This window comes from Pan troglodytes, chromosome 20 (assembly GCF_028858775.2).
Source record: "Pan troglodytes isolate AG18354 chromosome 20, NHGRI_mPanTro3-v2.0_pri, whole genome shotgun sequence".
NCBI lineage: Eukaryota > Metazoa > Chordata > Mammalia > Primates > Hominidae > Pan > Pan troglodytes.
In genome coordinates this window covers 13,211,475-13,230,223 of record NC_072418.2, presented here as the reverse complement: position 1 = coordinate 13,230,223, position 18,749 = coordinate 13,211,475, and the positions used below count along the sequence as shown (strand labels likewise).

At 53.8% G+C, this 18,749-nt stretch overlaps 1 protein-coding gene across 7 annotated transcripts; it reads left to right on the top strand.

The window, feature by feature from the left end:
* Window positions 1-187: 187 nt before the first annotated feature.
* Window positions 188-17,804, top strand: KEAP1 (kelch like ECH associated protein 1). Of its 7 annotated transcripts, none has more exons than XM_009434583.5 (6): window positions 188-704; window positions 3,870-4,555; window positions 11,693-12,378; window positions 14,093-14,298; window positions 14,578-14,754; window positions 17,111-17,804. In XM_009434583.5, exons 2-6 carry the CDS (start codon window positions 3,917-3,919, stop codon window positions 17,275-17,277), a joined length of 1,875 nt encoding a protein of 624 aa, XP_009432858.1. In that variant the 5' UTR covers window positions 188-704; window positions 3,870-3,916; the 3' UTR covers window positions 17,278-17,804.
* The last annotated feature ends 945 nt before the right edge of the window (window positions 17,805-18,749 follow it).

Genomic DNA, 18,749 nt, shown 5'->3' with positions numbered 1-18,749 from the left:
GGATCTCTTAAACCCAGGTGTTCAAGACCAGCCTGGGCAACATTGCGAGACCCCATCTCTACAGAAAAACAAACAAACAAACAAAAACTAAAAATCAGCCGGGTGTGGTGGCGCGTGTCTGTGGTCCCAGCTACTCAGGAGGCTGAGGTGGGAGGATCGCTTGAGGCCAGGAGCTCGAGGCTGCAGTGAGCCGCGATTGCGCCACTGCACTCCAGCCTGGGCGTGCAGATCAGAGCGAGACCTTGTCTCTAAAGGAAAAAAAAAAAAAAAAAAAAAAAAAGAAAGAAAGAAAGAAAAGAAAAGAAAACCTAGCGAGGTAGACAATTTTCCCTAGATCCTGCGGCCGCCGGACCACGAGGCCGGCGCTGTGCGTTGTTAAAAGGAGAATAGCAGATGGTGGCGCGCAGCCCCGCGAGGAGACATCCAGCAACGAAATCGGGAGATGGAAGGGACAGTGAGAAGGGGGGCCTGGCTGTGCGCCCCCGCCCGATGCCCCACTCCTCGCCGACGGGCGCCGGGCACCTGCGGGAAGGGCGGGAGAATCGCCGCTCCTTTCCCGCCGCGCCCTTTCCGCCCTCTCCCCGCCTCCTTTTCGGGTGTCCCGAGGCCGCTCCCCAACCGACAACCAAGACCCCGCAGGCCACGCAGCCCTGGAGCCGAGGCCCCCCGACGGCGGAGGCGCCCGCGGGTCCCCTACAGCCAAGGTAAGGCAGGAATCTCCTGGACTGGGTCGCGGCCCCCCGGCTTCCCGGAAGCGCAGTGCGCGGGTGGCATCACTGTGCCCGGAGCCCCTGCGCGCCCCGGCCATCCCCACCCCGAGGGACCCCCTACGGAAGCGACCTGGGGGCTGAGGTGAGCGCTTGGGCAGCAGCGACGGGGAGGGGTGTCCACCCCACCCCTGGTGCGGGCCGGGGCGCGCAGGCCTGGAACTCGGGGTTCAGATTCCCCGCGACTCGGACCACGCGGCTAAGCGCGCTCAGGGTCGCGTGCCCCCGCCCCGCCGCCATGCTGGGCGCCGTGGTGGCCGCGCAGCTAGGCGGCAGCAGGCGTGGGCGGGGGTGGGGAGCGGCCCCTCAGCGGTCCCTACCGCCTGAGGCCAGGGCCCGGGGACTTTTATTGTGACACGGCGGGCGCCCGGCTCTGCTTAGTCATGGTGACCTGCGCGCGCTCCGCGCCTCCCCCACGCGCAGCGATGGAGGCGCCGGGGCTCGGGCGGTGGAGGCGGAGCCGGAGCGCGGCCATGGCGGGGTGAGTGAGGCGGGATGTGCCCGGGCTGCGGGCATCGCGGGCCGCGAGCGCCCCTGCGGCCGTGCCCGGAGACCAGGAAAACGGGCGCCACGGCCCAGGGCGCCTCCGAGTTCCCCGCCAGGACTCGGAGGGCCAGGAGGGCGCGGCCTGGGTGGATATTTTTGTTGGACGGCGCAACTCTCGGGGTGGCCCGGGAGCGGCGGAAACCGAGCGAGAGAACCAGGAGGCGCTGCGCAGACGGAGGCCCGGGGGCTCCGAGGCGTTGAGGGGCTCGATCTGCGTTCTGGGGTTGGCAGCCGAGAGGCCGCGGTGGGGTCACTTCCTCGCCTCACTGGGCCTGGTGGAGGCTCAGGAGGGGCATGCGCAGTCGCCCACTTGCCGCTTGGTAGGGTGGGGGAAGTGCCCGGTGCCCAAGGGGCATTGTTGACCGATTGGCCAAAGACCAAGAGGCAAACCCAGGGCCTTGGCACCAGAGTGGGGGCCGAGTGGCACCCAGGGAGGGTGGAGGAGGCCGCTCTGGCAGGCACGGTGGCAGGGCAGTTAGCCAACCACCCGTTTATTGACCCCTGCGCAGTGCCAGGCCCCAGGCGAGAGGCACAGGAGAGGGTTGGCCCGACGCCGACCTACATAGGTCTCCCTGCCATTTGAGGCGCTGGGGCCGGGGACGAGAGACAGTCGATCAACAGACAAGCAAAGGAGGTCATTTCAGTTCCTGACAAGCGCAGTGATGACAATAAAACAGGGAAGAGGAGACTTTGAGTTGAGTCCCAGAAAGAGGGGAGTGAGAACTTGCAGATACACTTGTGGGGAGCCACTTGGAGATCCCCCACTCCTTTTGAAACGTAACTCACGTCTGGGCACAGCAGCCTATGCCTGTAATCCCAGCATTTTGGGAGGTCGAGGAGGGGGATCACTTGAGGCCAGGAGGTTGAGACCACCCTGGCCAACATGGTGAAATCCCATCTCTACTAAAAATACAAAAAATTAGCCCATCGTGGTGGCTGGTGCCTGTAATCCCAGCTACTCAGGAGGCCGAAGTATGAGAATATCTTTTTTTTTTTTTTTTTTTTTTTGAGATGGAGTCTTGTTCTGTCACCCAGGCTGGAATGCAGTGGCGCGATCTCGGCTCACTGCAAGCTCTGCTTCCTGGGTTCACGCCTTTCTCCTGCCTCAGCCTCCCATGTAGCTGGGACTACAGGCGCCCGCCGCCACACCCGGCTAATTTTTTGTATTTTTAGTAGAGATGGGGTTTCACCATGTTAGCCAGGATGGTCTCGATCTTCTGACCTTGTGATCCGCCTGCCTCGGCCTCCCAAAGTGCTGGGATTACAGGCGTGAGCCACCGCGCCCGGTCGAGAATATCTTGAACTCGGGAGGCAGGGGTTGCAGTGAGCCAAGATCGCACCACTGTACTCCAGCCTGGGCAACAGAGCGAGACTCTGTCTCGAAAAACAAAACACAAAACACATAACTCATCTCCTGGCCCTCCAGGATCCAGGGGTTTCCATGAAACCCTTCCTTAAGTCCTTAGCTCTCACTGCATTCCTTCCCAATTCTCCAGATTGACTGTCTCAGCCTCTGAGCCACTGCACTTACTGTTTCCTCTGCCTGGAAAACTACTCCCCAGCCTCCCACTTTATAATAATTTTCATCCCTGTCTCAGCTCCAACCTCACCTTCTTAAAGAGGCTTGGTCTGCCAGATTTTAAAAAACTGCACCCCGGGTCAGGCATGGTGGCTTACGCCTGTAATCCCAGCACTTCGGGATGCCAAGGTGGGCGGATCACTTGAGGTCAGGAGTTTGAGACCATCCTGGCCAACATGGCGAAACCCAGTCTCTGCTAAAAATACAAAAACTAGCCGGGTGTGGTGGCGGACGCCTGTAGTCCCAGCTACTCGGGAGGCTGAGGCAGGAGGATCGCTTGAACCTGGGAGGCGGAGGTTGCAGTGAGCCAAGATCGAGCCATTGCACTCCAGCCTGGGTGACAGAGTGAGACTCCATCTGAAAAAAAAAAAAAAAAGCAAACAAACTGCACCCGATTCTCACGTTGTCACAATGCTGTTGTAATTTTCTTCATGAAGCTGTTTTTCCAGGTCTTGCTTATTTTAGTTTATGATTGCTCCTCCCCGCAGTTGTCAGCTCTGGCAGGGTAGGATTTTTGTGTTTTGCTCACTGCTGTGTCTTCAGCACCCAGATCAGTGCCTGGCATACAGTAGGTGCCCAGTAAATGGTGAGGCAAATGAAGGAATGAGCTCAACATGCTCTAGAAAGGGAAAGGCCGCCAGATTGCTGAAGCAGAGTGATCAAAGGGAAGAGGTGGCAGGGGCTAATTGTGTAGGGCTTTGCAGGCTGTTAAGGAGTTCAGTTTTACTAGGTACTGTGGGAGGCATTGGAGGATCCAGAGCAGGGGAGAGATATGACTTCATGTATGTTTTAAGATGGGCTCTTGGGCCGATCAGGTCCATCAGGTCTGGGAAGTTTGCAGGTTTGCAAATGGATTCTGCTTCACCTACTTTGCAGGAAAACTGACCTAGGAATTGCTTTATCTTGCAAAACGAGGCCCGGCAGGTGCTGGCCCAGTCCCAACCCCTGCCCCCTGCCCTGTGCTCTCTCCCCTCCAGGTCCCTGAGTGCCAGAGGTGGTGGTGTTGCTTATCTTTTGGAACCCCATGCAGCCAGATCCCAGGCCTAGCGGGGCTGGGGCCTGCTGCCGATTCCTGCCCCTGCAGTCACAGTGCCCTGAGGGGGCAGGGGACGCGGTGATGTACGCCTCCACTGAGTGCAAGGCGGAGGTGACGCCCTCCCAGCATGGCAACCGCACCTTCAGCTACACCCTGGAGGATCATACCAAGCAGGCCTTTGGCATCATGAACGAGCTGCGGCTCAGCCAGCAGCTGTGTGACGTCACACTGCAGGTCAAGTACCAGGATGCACCGGCCGCCCAGTTCATGGCCCACAAGGTGGTGCTGGCCTCATCCAGCCCTGTCTTCAAGGCCATGTTCACCAACGGGCTGCGGGAGCAGGGCATGGAGGTGGTGTCCATTGAGGGTATCCACCCCAAGGTCATGGAGCGCCTCATCGAATTCGCCTACACGGCCTCCATCTCCATGGGCGAGAAGTGTGTCCTCCACGTCATGAACGGCGCTGTCATGTACCAGATCGACAGCGTTGTCCGTGCCTGCAGTGACTTCCTGGTGCAGCAGCTGGACCCCAGCAATGCCATCGGCATCGCCAACTTCGCTGAGCAGATTGGCTGCGTGGAGTTGCACCAGCGTGCCCGGGAGTACATCTACATGCATTTTGGGGAGGTGAGCGGGGAAGTGGGGCTGGGGGCAGTGTCAGGAGAAGGACCAGGGATGGACGAGTGCTCATCACTGTCTCCCCTTGAGATGTCAAGGCAGGAAACTGGAGAAAAAGGAGGTTCTGGGCTGGGTATGGTGGTGTAGTCCCCACAGTTTGAGGGGCCGAGGCGGGGGGATTGCTTTAGGCCAAGAGTTCAAGACCAGCCCAGGCAACATAATGACACCCTGTCTCTAAACAAACTAACACACAAACAAAAAACAACTGGGGCCGGGCGTGGTGGCTCATGCCTGTAATCCCAACACTTTGGGAGGCCGAGGCGGGTGGATCACCTGAGGTAAGGAGTTCAAGACCAGCCTGGCCAACATAGCTAAAACCCATCTCTACTAAAAATATAAAAATTAGCCAGGCCTGGTGGTGGGCGCCTGTAGTCCCAGCTGCTCAGGAGGCTGAGGCAGGAGAATCGCTTGAACCAAGAGGTGGAGGTTGCAGTGAGCGGAGATCGAGCCACTGCACTCCAGCTTGCGCAACAGAGCAAGACTCAGTTTCAAAAAAAAAAAAAAAAATTAAAAAACAACTGGGGTTCTGAGTTCCTTGTCTACACATGTGGGGAGACTGGTGAACAGCTGGGGAAGGTGAGGTCTTCATATGTCTCTGGGCTCCCTGGTTTCTCTGGGGTCAAAGGTGGGGCAGAGTGCAGTGAACAGCAGCCAAATCCTAGGGTAGCCCAGCCTTTCGGGCAGTCAGCAAATGTTTATTGGACACCCGTGACAGGCTGCAAGCTGTAAGTCTGAACCTTAGTCATGTTTTCTTTGGTCCACACAATGTCCTTATACTGTTTTTGGTTTCATTTTCATTTCTCAGTGAAGGAAATTATCTATAGAAATTGACAAGAGAGGGCAGGGCCCAGTGGCTCACGCCTGTAATCCCAGCACTTTGGGAGGCTGAGGCGGGTGGCTCACCTGAGGTCAGGAGTTTGAGACCAGCCTGACCAATATGGTGAAACCCCATCTCTAATAAAAATACAAAAAAAGAAAACTAGCCAGGTGTAGTGGCATGTGACTATAGTCCCTGCTACTCGAGAGGCTGAGACAGGAGAATCGCTTGAACCGGGGAGGTGGAGGTTGCAGTGAGCCGAGATCGCACCATTGCACTCCAGCCTGGGCGACAGAGCAAGACTCTGTCTCAAAAAAAAAAAAAAAAAAAAGCCTGGGCGCGGTGGCTCATGCCTATAATCCCAGCACTTTGGAAGGCCGAGGTGGGCAGATCACCTGCGGTCGGGAGTTCAAGACCAGCCTGACCAACATGGAGAAACCACGTCTCTATTAAAAATGCAAAATTAGCCTGGCATGGTGGCTCATGCTTGTAATCCCAGCTACTCAGGAGGCTGAGGCAGGAGAATCGCTTGAACCCGGGAGGCGGAGGTTGCAGTGAGCTGAGATTGCGCCATTGCACTCCAGCCTGGGCAATAAGAGCGAAACTCTGTCTCAAAAAAAAAAAAAAAAGTTTTTGAAGAGATGAGGTCTTGCTCTGTCCCCAGGCTGGAGTACAGTGGTGCCATCCTAGCTCACTGTAGCCTCCAACTCTTGGGCTCAGGGAGGCCTCCTATCTCAGCCTCCTGAGTAGCTGGGACTATAGGTATGCAGCACCACGCATGGCTAATTTTTTAGTTTTTAAATTTTTTTGTAGAGACAGGGTCTTGCTATGTTGCTGAGACTGGTCTCGAACCTCCTGGCTTTGAACAATCCTCTGGCTTTGGCCTCCCGTAGTGTTGGGATTACAGGTATGAAGCACCACACCAGCACCAGGCCAAGAAGTGTTTATTGAGCACTTGCTGTGGGCCAGCCCCTGTTCTAAGTGATTTATGTCCTTTGCATCATTGACTGTTCCCAACTGTCCTATGAGGCAGTACTACCCTTCGGCCTAGGCAAGCAGGGCAGTGCCCCAGGCCCTAAGCCTTTGGGAGTCCCATGTCTTGGTGTTCCTTCCTGGAAATTTTCTAAGTCCCCCACTGGCTGGTACCAGCTGGGATGGATGTTACACTGATCTCTATTTCTCTCCTTCAGGGATAGATTCTTTCCTACCCTCTATGTTACATGTGGGGTTGATCAGACGCCCCAGGGTTCTCTGGCGTTAGTCCTAGGGCCTGCAGCTTCTAGGAAAGTGGTCTATACAGTAGGAGAAACATATACAGTGTTTCTTTCTTGTGTTTGTATGAACATGGGGTACTAGATTAAAACTGATTACATAGACGAGTGCCTGACAACTTTTTTTTTTTTTTTGAGACGGAGTCTCACTGTCACCCAGGCTGGCATGCAGTGGCACTGTATTGGCTTACTGCAACCTCCATCTCCTGGGTTCAAGCAATTCTCCTGCCTCAGCCTCCCAAGTAGCTGGGATTACAGGTGCCTACCACTATGCCCAGCTAATTTTTAAAAAATATTTTTAGTACAGATGGGGTTTCACCATGTTGGCCAAGCTGGTCTCGAACCCCTGAACTCAGGTGATCTGCCTGCCTTGGCCTCCCTAACTGTGCTGGGATTGCTGGGATTACAGGCATGAGACACTGCGCCCACGCCCGCCCCCCACCCCCCAGTCCTTTTTTGTTTTTGAGACTGAGTCTGGCTCTATCGCCCAGGCTGAAGTGCAGTGGCAAGATTTCGGCTCACTGCAAGCCTCCACGTCCTGGGTTCAAGCGATTCTCATGCCTCAGCCTCCGAAGTAGCTGGGATTACAGGGGTGCACCACCACGCTGGCTAATTTTTGTATTTTTAGTAGAGACAGGGTTTCACCATGTTGGCCAGGCTGGTCTGGAACTCCTTACCTCACGTGATCCGCCCACCTCAGCCTCCCAAAGTGTTGGGATTACAGGCTTGAGCCACCGCGCCAAGCCCCCCTTTTTTTGGGGGGGGGGGGACAGAGTCTCACTCTGTCATCAGGCTGGAGTATAATGGCATGATCTCGGCTCACTGCAACCTCCGCCTCTCGGGTTCAAGTGATTCTCATTCCTCAGCCTCCCAAGTAGCTGGGATTATAGGCATGTGTCACCATGCCCAGATAATTTTTGTATTTTTTGTAGAGATGGGGTTTCACCATGTTGGTCAGGCTGGTCTTGAACTCCTGACCTCAAGAGATCCGCCCGACTTGGCATCCCAAAGTGCTGGGATTACATGTGTGAGCCACCGCACCTGGCCTTTTTTTTTTTTTTTTTTTTTTTTTAGAGACAGGGTCTCACTCTGTCACCCAGGCTGGACTTCAGTGGCACGATCTCTGCTTATCACAAACTCCAGCTCCTGGGCTCAAGTGATCCTCCCACCTCAGTCTCCTGAGTAGCTGAGACTACAGGCGTGAGCTACCATGCTTGGCTAATTTTTATATCTTTTCTTGGTAGAGATGAGGTCTCGTATGTTGCCCAGGCTGGTCTTAAATTCCTGGGCTCAAGCAATCTTCCTGCCTTGGTCTCCCAAAGTACCAGGATTACAGGCGTGAGCCACCACACCTGGCTACAAGAAATATTTATCCAGGGCTCTGTATACCCTAGAAGTAGCCTTACTTTGAGGTGGCCATTAATATAATCCCATTTTACAGAGGAGGAAAACCAAGGCATGGAGCATTTCAGAGATTTGCCCAAGTTACACACCTACGAAGTGGTCGGATCAAAATTCCAACTCATGCTGGTTTCTTTGGAGCTTCCACTTTTTTTTTTTTTTTTTTTTTTTTGGAGATGGAGTCTCACTCTGTTGCTCAGGCTGGAGTACAGTGGCACAATCTCAGCTCACTGCAATCTCTGCCTCCTGGATTCAAGCGATTCTCCTGCCTCAGCCTCCTCAGTAACTGGGATTACAGGTGCACACTACCACAGCTGGCTAATTTTTTTGTTTTTAGTAGAGACGGGGTTTCACCATGTTGGCCAGGCTGGTCTTGGACTTCTGACCTCAGGTGATCCGCCTGCTTTGGCCTCCCAAAGTGCTGGGATTACAGGTGGGAACCACTGTGCTGGCCCAGAGCTGTCACTTGTTTTTTTCCACAACATTCTATTGTGATTGCTTATTTTTTCCTTTTTTAGTCTATTTGCCATTTTAGAAAATGATTTCATTTTAAAAAACAAGATGGGTGAGTTGGCTCGTGCGTATAATCTCAGTGCTTTGGGAGGCTGAGGCAGGAGAATCACATGAGCCCAGGAATTTGAGGTTACAGTGGCACCTCTGCACTCCACCATAGGTGACAGAGCAAGACCCTGTCTCTTAAAAAATAAACTCAGACATCCCATCTCTACTAAAAATACAAAAATTAGCCGGGTGTGGTTGTGCGTGCCTGTAGTCCCAGCTACTCAGGAGGCTGAGGCTGAGGCAGAAGAATCATTTGAACCCGGAGACAGAGGTTGCAGTGAGCCGAGATCACGCCACTGTATCCAGCCTGACGACAGAGTGAGACTCTGTCTCAAAAAAAAAAAAAAGAAAAAAAAGAGGCCGGGCGCGGTGGCTCACGCCTGTAATCCCAGCACTTTGGGAGGCTGAGGCAGGCGGATCACGAGGTCAGGAGATCGAGACCATCCTAGCTAACATGGTGAAACCCCGTCTCTACTAAAAATACAAAAAATTAGCTGGATATGGTGGTGGGCACCTGTAGTCCCAGCTACTCGGGAGGCTGAGGCAGGAGAATCGCGTGAACCTGGATGGCAGAGCTTGCAGTGAGGCAAGTTCGTGCCACTGCACTCCAGCCTGGGCGACAGAGCGAGATTCCATCTCAAAAAAAAAAAAAGAAAAGAAACAAACAGAAAACTCAGAGGCCAGGCGTGGTGGCTCAGGCCTGTAATCCCAGCACTTTGGGAGGCCGAGGCAGGCAGATCACCTGAGGTCAGGAGTTCAAGACCAGCCTGGTTAACACGGTGAAATCCCGTCTCTACTAAAAATACAAAAACAAAAATTAGCCGGGTGTGGTGGTGGGCGCCTGTAGTCCCAGCTACTCGGGAGGCTGAGGCAGGAGAATGGCGTGAACCCGGGAGGCAGAGCTTGCAGTGAGCTGAGATTGCACCCCTGCACTCCAGCCTGGGCGACAGAGCGAGACTCCATCTCAAAAAAAAAAAAAAAAAAAAGCCAAGCCAGGTATGGTGATGCACACCTGTAATCCTCAGGAGGCTGAAGTAGGAGAATCATTTGAGCTCAAGAGTTTAAGACCAACGGCCGGACACGGTGGCTCATGCCTGTAATCCCAGCACTTTGGAAGGCAAGGGGGTGGGCCACTTGAGGTCAGGAGTTCCAGACCAACCTGGCCAACATGGTGAAACCCCGTCTCTACCATAAAAATATGAAAATTAGCTGTGCGTGGTGGCACACACCTGTAGTCCCAGCGACTCAGGAGGCTTAGGTGGGAAGATCATTTGAGCCCAGGAGTTCAAGGCTACAGTGAGCTATGATTGTGCCACTGCACTACAGCCTAGGTGACAGAGCAAAACTGTGTCTCAAAAGCAAAAACAGGCCAGGTCCGGTGGCTCACGCCTGTAATCCTAGCACTTAGGGATGCTGAGATGGGCAGATCACCTAAGGTCAAGAGTTCAAGACTGGCCAGGCGCGGTGGCTCACGCTTGTAATCCCAGCACTTTGGGAGGCCAAGGCAGGCGGGTCACGAGGTCAGGAGATCGAGATCATCCTGGCTAACACAGTCACCCCGTCTCTACTAAAAATACAAAAAATATTAGCCAGGCACGGTGGTGGGTCCCTGTAGTCCCAGCTACTCGGGAGGCTGAGGCAGGAGAATGGCGTGAACCCGGGAGGTGGAGCTTGCAGTGAGCCGAGATAGTGCCACTGCAGTCCGGCCTGGGCAAAAGAGCGAGATTCCATCTCAAAAAAAAAAAGTTTGAGACCAGCCTGGCCAACATGAAGAAACGCCATCTCTACTAAAAATACATAGTGAAACTCCGTCTCTACTAAAAATAAATACAAAAAAATGGCCGGGTGCGGTGGCTCACGCCTGTAATCCCAGCACTTTGGGAGGCTAAGGCGGGTGGATCACAAGGTCAGGAGATCGAGACCATCCTGGCTAACTTGGTGAAACCCCATCTCTACTAAAAAAATACAAAAAAAACTTAGCCGGGCGTGGTCGCGGGCGCCTGTAGTCCCAGCTAATCGGGAGGCTGAGGCAGGAGAATGGCGTGAACCCAGGAGGCGGAGGTTGCAGCAAGCGGAGATCGCTCCACTGCACTCCAGCCTGGGCGACAGAGCGAGACTGTCTCGAAAAAAAAAAATTAGCTGCTCTGGAGGCACACTCCTGTAATCCTAGCTACTTGGGAGGCTGAGGCAGGAGAATCACTTGAACCTGGGTGGCGGAGGTTGCAGTGAAGCAAGATCACACCACTGCACTCCAGCTTGGGCAACAGAGTAAGAATCCATATCAAAATAAAATAAAATAAAATAAAAATTAACGGGGCATGGTGGTAGGTGCCTGTAATGTCAGCTACTTGAGAGGCTGAGGCAGGAGAATTGCTTGAACCTGGGAGGCAGAGGTTGCAGTGAGCCTAGATCATGCCACTGCACTCCAGCCTGGGTGACAGAGTGAGACTCTGTCTCAAAAACCAAAGCCAAATGATACCCCAGGGTACACGATCTACTGAGTCTTTGCCCATTTTCCTGAGTCCTGATGACATACTTGGCACATAGTATTAACTCTTTTTTTTTTTTTTCTTTGAGACAGAGTCTTGCTCTGTCGCCCAGGCTGGAGTGCAGTGGCGCAATATCAGCTCACTGCAACCTCCGCCTCCCGCCTCCTGGGTTCAAGCGATTCTTCTGCTTCAGCCTCCCGAGTAGCTGGGACTAGAGGCGTGTGCCACCACACCCGGATAATTTTTGTATTTTTAGTAGAGATGGGGTTTCACCATATTGGCCAGGCTTGTCTCTCAACTCCTGACCTCGTGATCCGCCAGCCTCGGCCTCCCAAAGTGCTGGCATTACAGGCGTGAGCCACCGCGCCCGGCAGGATTAACTCATTTAGTCATCACAATGTACGCGGTTCCTATTATTTGAATCCCCATTTAGCAGATAAGGAAGCTGAGACTGTCGGCGGCAGTGATAAGTTACTTGTCCCGGTCCTGCTTGGTGAGGTGTGGGGGTGACTGGGGAGTCAGCCCGTCCCACTGTCGCCCTCTGCAGGTGGCCAAGCAAGAGGAGTTCTTCAACCTGTCCCACTGCCAACTGGTGACCCTCATCAGCCGTGACGACCTGAACGTGCGCTGCGAGTCCGAGGTCTTCCACGCCTGCATCAACTGGGTCAAGTACGACTGCGAACAGCGACGGTTCTACGTCCAGGCGCTGCTGCGGGCCGTGCGCTGCCACTCGTTGACGCCGAACTTCCTGCAGATGCAGCTGCAGAAGTGCGAGATCCTGCAGTCCGACTCCCGCTGCAAGGACTACCTGGTCAAGATCTTCGAGGAGCTCACCCTGCACAAGCCCACGCAGGTGATGCCCTGCCGGGCGCCCAAGGTGGGCCGCCTGATCTACACCGCGGGCGGCTACTTCCGACAGTCGCTCAGCTACCTGGAGGCTTACAACCCCAGTGACGGCACCTGGCTCCGGTTGGCGGACCTGCAGGTGCCGCGGAGCGGCCTGGCCGGCTGCGTGGTGGGCGGGCTGTTGTACGCCGTGGGCGGCAGGAACAACTCGCCCGACGGCAACACCGACTCCAGCGCCCTGGACTGTTACAATCCCATGACCAATCAGTGGTCGCCCTGCGCCCCCATGAGCGTGCCCCGCAACCGCATCGGGGTGGGGGTCATCGATGGCCACATCTATGCCGTCGGCGGCTCCCACGGCTGCATCCACCACAACAGTGTGGAGAGGTGAGTGGCAGGGCCTGGGGGTGGGCTCGGAGGGTCCTGCTCCTGGCAAGTCCCAAGACACTGAGATCCGGGGATTCTTCCTGAGGCTGTTTCCTCTTCCTGTCTTCAGGGAGTGGAGGCCTCAGGATGAAGCTAAGCTCCTTGGAGAGTTCTAGTCAGTGACCTTTGATTCTGTGCCTGGGGCTGGGAAATACTTAGGGGACTGTCACAAACCCATATGGTTCCTTTGTGCGGATTTGGAAAATGTTCCATCAGTTTGAAATTGTTGGGCTAGGCACTGTGGCCCATACCTGTAATCAGGGACTTTGGGAGGCTGAGGTGGGAGGATTGCTTGAGTCCAGGAGACTAGCCTGGGCAATAGAGTAAGACCCTGTCTCTCTTGCTCTGTTGCCCAGGCTGGAGTGCACTGGTGCCATCTTGGGTCACTGCAACCTCGCCTCCCAGGTTCAAGTGATTCTCCTGCCTCAGACCCTGGGGTAGCTGGGACTACAGGTACACACCACCACGCCTGGTTAATTTTTGTATTTTTTGTAGAGATGGGGTTTCACCATGTTGGCCAGGCTGGTCTTGAACTCCTGTCCTCAAGGGATTCTCCCACCTCACCCTCCCAAAGTGCTGCGATTACAGGTGTGAGCCACTGTGCCGGACCTAAAGGACTCTTCGAGCATCAAAGAGTGATGCTGAATGTGTGATTTCTCCTTTCTGAGACGTTATCTTGTTATCTGTGAAGTGGGGGATCTGGCTGAGCCACTAGGGGTTTATCAGATGTGTTTTTGAACTTGAGCAATTGATGGCTAGGAGGCTCAGTTTCGTCATTTGGAAAATGGAGTTGCTGATACCTCAATCCTTGGAGAACAACTGCAAGCACTAGAGTTCGAGTGGAGGTGGGCATGGTGGTGTGCACCTGTAGTCCCAGCTACTCAGGAGGCTGAGCCAGGAGGGTCCCTTGAGCCCAAGAGTTGATAGCTGCAGGCTGGGTGCGGTGGCTCATGCCTGTAATCCCAGCCCTTTGGAAAGCTGAGGCAGGCAGATCGCTTGAGGTCAGGTGTTCGAGACCAGCCTGGCCAACGTGGCGAAACTCAATTTCTACTAAAAATACAAAAATTAGCCGGGCGTGGTGGTGGGTGCCTGTTATCCCAGCTACTTGTGAGGCTGAGGCTGAATAACTGCTTGAACCCAGGAGGTGGAGGTTGCAGTGAGCCATGCTCTCACCATTGCACTCCATCTCAAAAAAAAAAAAAAAAGTTTGAAGCTTCAGTGATTGCACCACTGCACTCCAGCCTGGACAACAGAGCAAGACCCTGTCTCTTTTTTTCTTTTTTTTTTTTGAGACGGAGTCTCGCTCTGTTGCCCAGGTTGGAGTGCAGTGGCATGATCTCAGCTCGCTGCAACCTCCGCCTCCCAGGTTCAAGTGATTATCTCGCCTCGGCCTCCGGAGTAGCTGGGATTACAGGCGCCTGCCATCACACCCAGCTAATTTTTGTACTTTTAGTAGAGACAGGGTTTTACCATGTTGGCCAGGCTGGTCTCAAACTCCCGAGCTCAGGTGATCCGCCCTCCTCGGCCTCCCAAAGTGCTAGGATTACAGGCATGAGCCATCGCGCCGGATGACCCTGTCTCTTTAAGGGGGAAAAAAAAGAGTATCTGGCCCTTAAGTATTCCACGAAGGTCAGCTATAATGGCCATTGTCCCCATTTTTCTTACGCCCTTGCAGGTATGAGCCAGAGCGGGATGAGTGGCACTTGGTGGCCCCAATGCTGACACGAAGGATCGGGGTGGGCGTGGCTGTCCTCAATCGTCTGCTTTATGCCGTGGGGGGCTTTGACGGGACAAACCGCCTTAATTCAGCTGAGTGTTACTACCCAGAGAGGAACGAGTGGCGAATGATCACAGCAATGAACACCATCCGAAGCGGGGCAGGTGGGTGGGGACGGTAGGGAGGGGAGCACCCAGGAACACCCCCCACCATCCTGGGGTGAAACTGAGCCAGGCCTGGGAGAGACCCCCTGTTGCAACCCTCATGCTGGGGTAACCACAGAAGCCCTGGATTCTGATAGAGTCCAAGCTTCTCTCTCTCCCCGCTTCATTTCTGAGGGTGAGAAGGGAGAGGAGAGAGGAAAGGTCTCCCTCAAGGAGGTGATGGCTGGGGTTCCCAAAGCCAGACCCCCAGAGTCACCTTCTCTGCATGATGCCCTTTAGGCGTCTGCGTCCTGCACAACTGTATCTATGCTGCTGGGGGCTATGATGGTCAGGACCAGCTGAACAGCGTGGAGCGCTACGATGTGGAAACAGAGACGTGGACTTTCGTAGCCCCCATGAAGCACCGGCGAAGTGCCCTGGGGATCACTGTCCACCAGGGGAGAATCTACGTCCTTGGTGAGGCCCTGGGGGCGGGGAAGAGTCCTGACTAGCCCATCTTTTGTGGACTGCTTTTGCTTTCCTTTTTTTTTTTTTTTTTTTTTTAGAAACAAGGTCTCGCTCTGTTGCCCAGTCTGGAGTGCAGTGGTGTGATCACAGCTCGCTGGAGCCTCAACAGCCTGGGCTCCAGCCATCCTCCTGCCTCAGCCTCCCAAGTAGCAGGGACCACAGGCGCGCACCACCACACCCGGCTAATGTTTTTTTTCTTTTGAGATGGTGTCTCACAATGTTGCCCAGGCTGGAGTGCAATGGCATGATCTCAGCTCACTGCAACTTCCACCTCCTGGGTTCAAGCGATTCTCCTGTCTCAGCCTCCTGAGTAGCTGCGACTACAGGCACATGCCACCGCACCAGGCTAATTTTTTGTATTTTAGTAGAGACGGGGTTTCACCATGTTGGCCAGGCTGGTCTCGAACTCCTGACCTCGTGATCCACCTGCCTCGGCCTCCCAAAGTGCTAGGATTAGAGGCATGAGCCACCGCGCCCAGCCTGTTTTGTTTTTTGTTTTTGTTTTTGTTTTTTTTTGGAGACAGAGTCTCAGTCTGTTGCCAGGCTGGAGTGCAATGGCGCGATCTCAGCTCACTGCAACCTCCGCCTCCTGGTTTCAAGTGACTCTCCCCCATCAGCCTCCCAAGTAGCTGAGATTACAGGCGCCTGCCACTATGCCCAGCTAATTTTTGTATTTTATTAGAGACGGGGTTTCACCATGTTGGTCAGGCTGGTCTTGAACGCCTGACCTCAGGTGATCTGCCCACCTCAGCCTCCCAAAGTGCTGGGATTACAGGTGTGAGCCACCGCGCCCAGCTTAATGTTTTTATTTATTTTTATTTTATTTTATTTTATTTTTTTGAGACAGAGTTTTGCTCATGTTGCCCAGGCTGGAGTGCAATGGCGCAATCTTGGCTCACTGCAACCTCTGCTTCCCAGGTTCAAGTGATTCTCCTGTCTCAGCCTCCTGAGTAGCTGGGAATACAGGCACGCGCCACCACGCCTAGCTAATTTTTTTTTTTTTGAGATGGAGTTTCGCTTTCGTTGCCCATGCTGGAGTGCAATGGCTCGATCTCGGCTCACTGCAACCTCTACCTGGCAGGTTCAAGCAATTTTCCTCCCTCAGCCTCCCGAGTAGCTGAGGTTACAGGCATGCGCCACCACGCCCAGCTAATTTTGTATTTTTAGTAGAGAAGGGTTTTCTCCATGTTGGTCAGGCTGGTCTCGAACTCCTGACCTCAGGTGATCTGCCCGCCTCGGCCTCCCAGAGGGATGGGATTACAGGTGTGAGCCACCGTGCTCGGCCAATTTTGATTTTTAGTAGAGACGGGGTTTCACAATGTTAGCCAGGCTGGTCTTGAACTCCTGACCTCCGGTGATCCACCTGCCTCAGCCTCCGAAAGTCCTGGGATTACAGGCATGATCCACTGTGCCCAGCCTTTATTTTATTTTATTTTTATTTATTTATTTTTTATTTTATTTTATTTATTTATTTATTTTGAGGTGGAGTCTTGCTCTGTCACCAGGCTGGAGTGCAGTGGCACAATCTCAGCTCACTGCAACCTCCGCCTCCCGGGTTCAAGCGATTCTCCTACCTCAGTCTCCCAGGTAGCTGAGATTACAGGCGTGCATCACCAGTCGCATCTAATTTTGTATTTTTAGTAGATACAGGGTTTCACTCTGTTGGCGAGGCTGGCCTCGAACTCCTGATCTCAGGTGATCTGCCTGCCTCGGCCCCCAAAGTGCTGGGATTGCAGGCATGAGCCACCGCGAGTGGCCTATTTTCCTATTTTTATTTATTTATTTTGAGATAGGGTCTCACTCTGTTGCCTAGGCTAGAGTACAGTGGTGCAATCTCTGCTCACTGCAACCTCTGCCTCCCAGACTCAACTGATCCTCCCCACCTCAGCCTCCCTAATAGCTAGGACTACAGGCGCGCACCACCACGCCTGGCGAAATTTTTATGTTTTTTTGTAGAGATGGGGCTTCACCATGTTGCCCAGGCTGGTCTCAAACTCCTGGACTCAAGTGATCCACCCACCTCAGTCTCCCAAAGTGCTGGGATTATAGGCGTGAGCTACCATGCCTGGCCATTTTTTTTTTTTTTTAGTAAGAGACTAAGGTTTTGCTATGTTGCCCAGGCTGGCCTCGAACTCCTGGCCTCAAGCAATCCTCCTGCCTCAGCCCTGCAAAGTGCTAGGATTATAGGCGTGAGCCACCGCGCCCGGCCTGCTTTTGCATCTCACAGCTGCGTCTCTCTCTTTCTGTCCCCTGCTCTTGGATGTGGTGTGACAGGTGGTGACCATCCCTTCTGTTCTTCCCGCAGGAGGCTATGATGGTCACACGTTCCTGGACAGTGTGGAGTGTTACGACCCAGATACAGACACCTGGAGCGAGGTGACCCGAATGACATCGGGCCGGAGTGGGGTGGGCGTGGCTGTCACCATGGAGCCCTGCCGGAAGCAGATTGACCAGCAGAACTGTACCTGTTGAGGCACTTTTGTTTCTTGGGCAAAAATATAGTCCAATGGAGAGTATCATTGTTTTTGTACAAAAACCGGGACTAAAAGAAAAGACAGCACTGCAAATAACCCATCTTCCGGGAAGGGAGGCCAGGATGCCTCAGTGTTAAAATGACATCTCAAAAGAAGTCCAAAGCGGGAATCATGTGCCCCTCAGCGGAGCCCCGGGAGTGTCCAAGACAGCCTGGCTGGGAAAGGGGGTGTGGAAAGAGCAGGCTTCCAGGAGAGAGGCCCCCAAACCCTCTGGCCGGGTAATAGGCCTGGGTCCCACTCACCCATGCCGGCAGCTGTCACCGTGTGATTTATTCTTGGATACCTGGGAGGGGGCCAATGGGGGCCTCAGGGGGAGGCCCCCTCTGGAAATGTGGTTCCCAGGGATGGGCCTGTACATAGAAGCCACCGGATGGCACTTCCCCACCGGATGGACAGTTATTTTGTTGATAAGTAACCCTGTAATTTTCCAAGGAAAATAAAGAACAGACTAACTAGTGTCTTTCACCCTGGCTCTGGGCTGGAGGTCTGAAACCGGGGGCCAGAAAGGGCTCTTCTTCTGAAACACACTCCTCTTTGACTTAGGGCTGGTATTTGAAACCAGTTTGTAATCTTTGCCCATCGCATTTTGATATGTAGGGCATCTTTCTCCCCGTAGGCAAGCCACACAGTTGTCCTTCAGTTTCAGCTGCCTTGGAAGACAAGCAGCTAATTCCTAGTCACATCTCCTAGGGCTCCCCAAGGTCAATTTTTTTTTTTTTTTTTTTTTGAGATGGAGTTTTGCCCTTGTTGCCCAGGCTGAAGTGCGATGGCGGGATCTCAGTTCACTGCGACCTCTGCCTCCTAGGTTCAAGTGATTCTCCTGCCTCAGCCTCCTGAGTAGCTGGGATTACAGGCATGTGCCACCACGCCTGGCTAGTTTTGTATTTCAGTAGGATTTCTCCATGTTGGTGAGGCTGATCTCAACTCCTGACCTCAGGTGATCCGCCCACCTCAGCCTCCCAAAGTGCTGGGATTACAGGCGTGAGCCACCATGCCCGGCCTACTTTTTTTTTTCAAGACGGAGTTTTGCAACCTCCTCCTCCAGGGTTCAAGCGATTCTCCTGCCTCAGCCTCTCGAATAGCTAGGATTACAGCTGCGCACCACCACATCCAGCTAATTTTTGTATTTTTAGTAGAAACAGTGTTTCACCATATTGGCCAGGCTGGTCTCGAATTCCTGACCTCAAGTGATCCACCCACCTTGGCCTCCCACAGTGCTGGGATTATAGGCATGAGCCACCGCGTGCAGCCTGGTAAATTTAGACACAACCAAATGTATCACCCTTTTCCTTCCTCAATAGTTCTTCTCTTTCAAGTTTTTCTTTTTTTTTCCCAGAGACAAGGTCTTGCTCTGTTGCCCCGGCTGAAGTGGAGGGATAGTAGCTCACTTCAGCGTTGAATTCCTGGGCT